At 42.2% G+C, this 1523-nt stretch overlaps 1 protein-coding gene across 1 annotated transcript; it reads left to right on the forward strand.

The window, feature by feature from the left end:
- Positions 1-631: 631 nt before the first annotated feature.
- On the forward strand, positions 632-1389 carry SARC_15933 (hypothetical protein; the record flags this gene model as incomplete). The annotated part of the gene is made up of 2 exons (XM_014289957.1): positions 632-766; positions 1276-1389. Coding segments are annotated over 2 exons (249 nt in total), but the record flags the coding sequence as incomplete, so codon positions are not given.
- Positions 1390-1523: the final 134 nt, after the last annotated feature.

Raw genomic sequence — 1523 nt, forward strand, 5'->3', positions numbered from 1 at the left:
GATATAATACATGTTGAAATTTTCATTATTTTGTATAAAAATTTCTGCTATCTTTAGCAGTATGTGATATCAGCTTGTTATTCCTATAGCAGGCTGTGTCATAACGATTGAAACGTTCACGACAAGGTCTTTGTAAGTACCTATCGGCAGAAGTGAATAACGCACTCTTGTTACAATCCCATGACTGATGTCTGATATACCAACAGTGTAGGTGAAGTTATGGTAGTGGACAAGCGTACACTCCTGCAAATAGACTAGTTTATATGCGTTCGTATTAGTTATCGACAATATCACTACCTCTGTGGGAACGTGCTATAGCTAAATATGCATGTATGTGTACAAATGCTGTGGATGTAATATCCATGATGGATGATGTTCTAGAAGGATAGGGATATACGTTGTGAGCTTGTCATTCCCTCCTTGACAATGGATGTATTGGGCATGACCGTAGTCCCCAAACAATGCCCTTGTTTTCTTCAATCTTATAAACCTGTTCAAAACCAACACCGACCGCGTTTAATTCACGCCTTTTGGTCCGGAATCAACCCTATATTCCCACGAATGCATTTCCCAATGTGTGCTTACTGCACTAATTTAATCCTTCCGACGCCGAATCATCACACTTGCGCAGAATCGCCGCACATCTCTGCTTCGCAGTCGGAGTAGTAGCAGCGCTTCCAAAGACGAGCGCGCCAAAGACATGAAGGATGACAAGGACGAGAAACTGGTAGAGGCGTCGACGGAACGTGAAAAGAACAGATCGAGGGTATGTCTGGCTGTGCCTTGTCTTAGCTGTGTGATCATTACAATGGGCTGGTGGTGCTTGTGGTGGTAAGGTGTATTCCGGTAGTATAGGTTTTCTTGTGAATGGAGGTGTCTATGGAGAGCACCGGATTGGAAGGTCAAGGGTGCATATGTTATATACATATTGGTGTTGTGTCATCTGGGAGTTACATTTTTGGGTTTTTGGGGCTCTGAAGTACTCCAAAATGCTTAAGATACAGTTAAGCGCTGCACGCAAGTGTGTGTTTTTTATTGATTTATAGTTCGCTTATGTGGAGCGTCTGATTTCCTGCAATACGTTGGCTCCCCCGTTGATATATATATCATTCATCACGGTCGTCCTACTACAGAACTGTAACTCCATATCCATTCGAATATTTGATTAACTGCGGATTAGTCACATATATAGCGAGTATTGCTAAACTGCTATACTCCCAAACCCATATAGTACTGAGGCCCGCACTAATCCTCAGCGTTGCATATACTTTGCAGGCAAATTCTTCTATGCAGCCTAAGATTCAGAACCTGGATACAGGCGAGTCCATCTCGCTGGACAAGATCATCATTAAGACATCAGAGCCTACGATCAGCAACCATGCTCACTGATTAATTGCCTTTGCTGGGCTTATTGGAACGTGTCCTGTTGTACAAACAAACGTTCCGAACATAACATCGCTAATCGACCTCGTAATAAGAGAGAGAATAAATTTATTCGTCCCGATTTATATGTATATATATAT

The sequence above is a fragment of the Sphaeroforma arctica genome (assembly GCF_001186125.1).
Source record: "Sphaeroforma arctica JP610 unplaced genomic scaffold supercont1.7007, whole genome shotgun sequence".
In the NCBI taxonomy this organism is placed as follows: domain Eukaryota; class Ichthyosporea; order Ichthyophonida; genus Sphaeroforma; species Sphaeroforma arctica.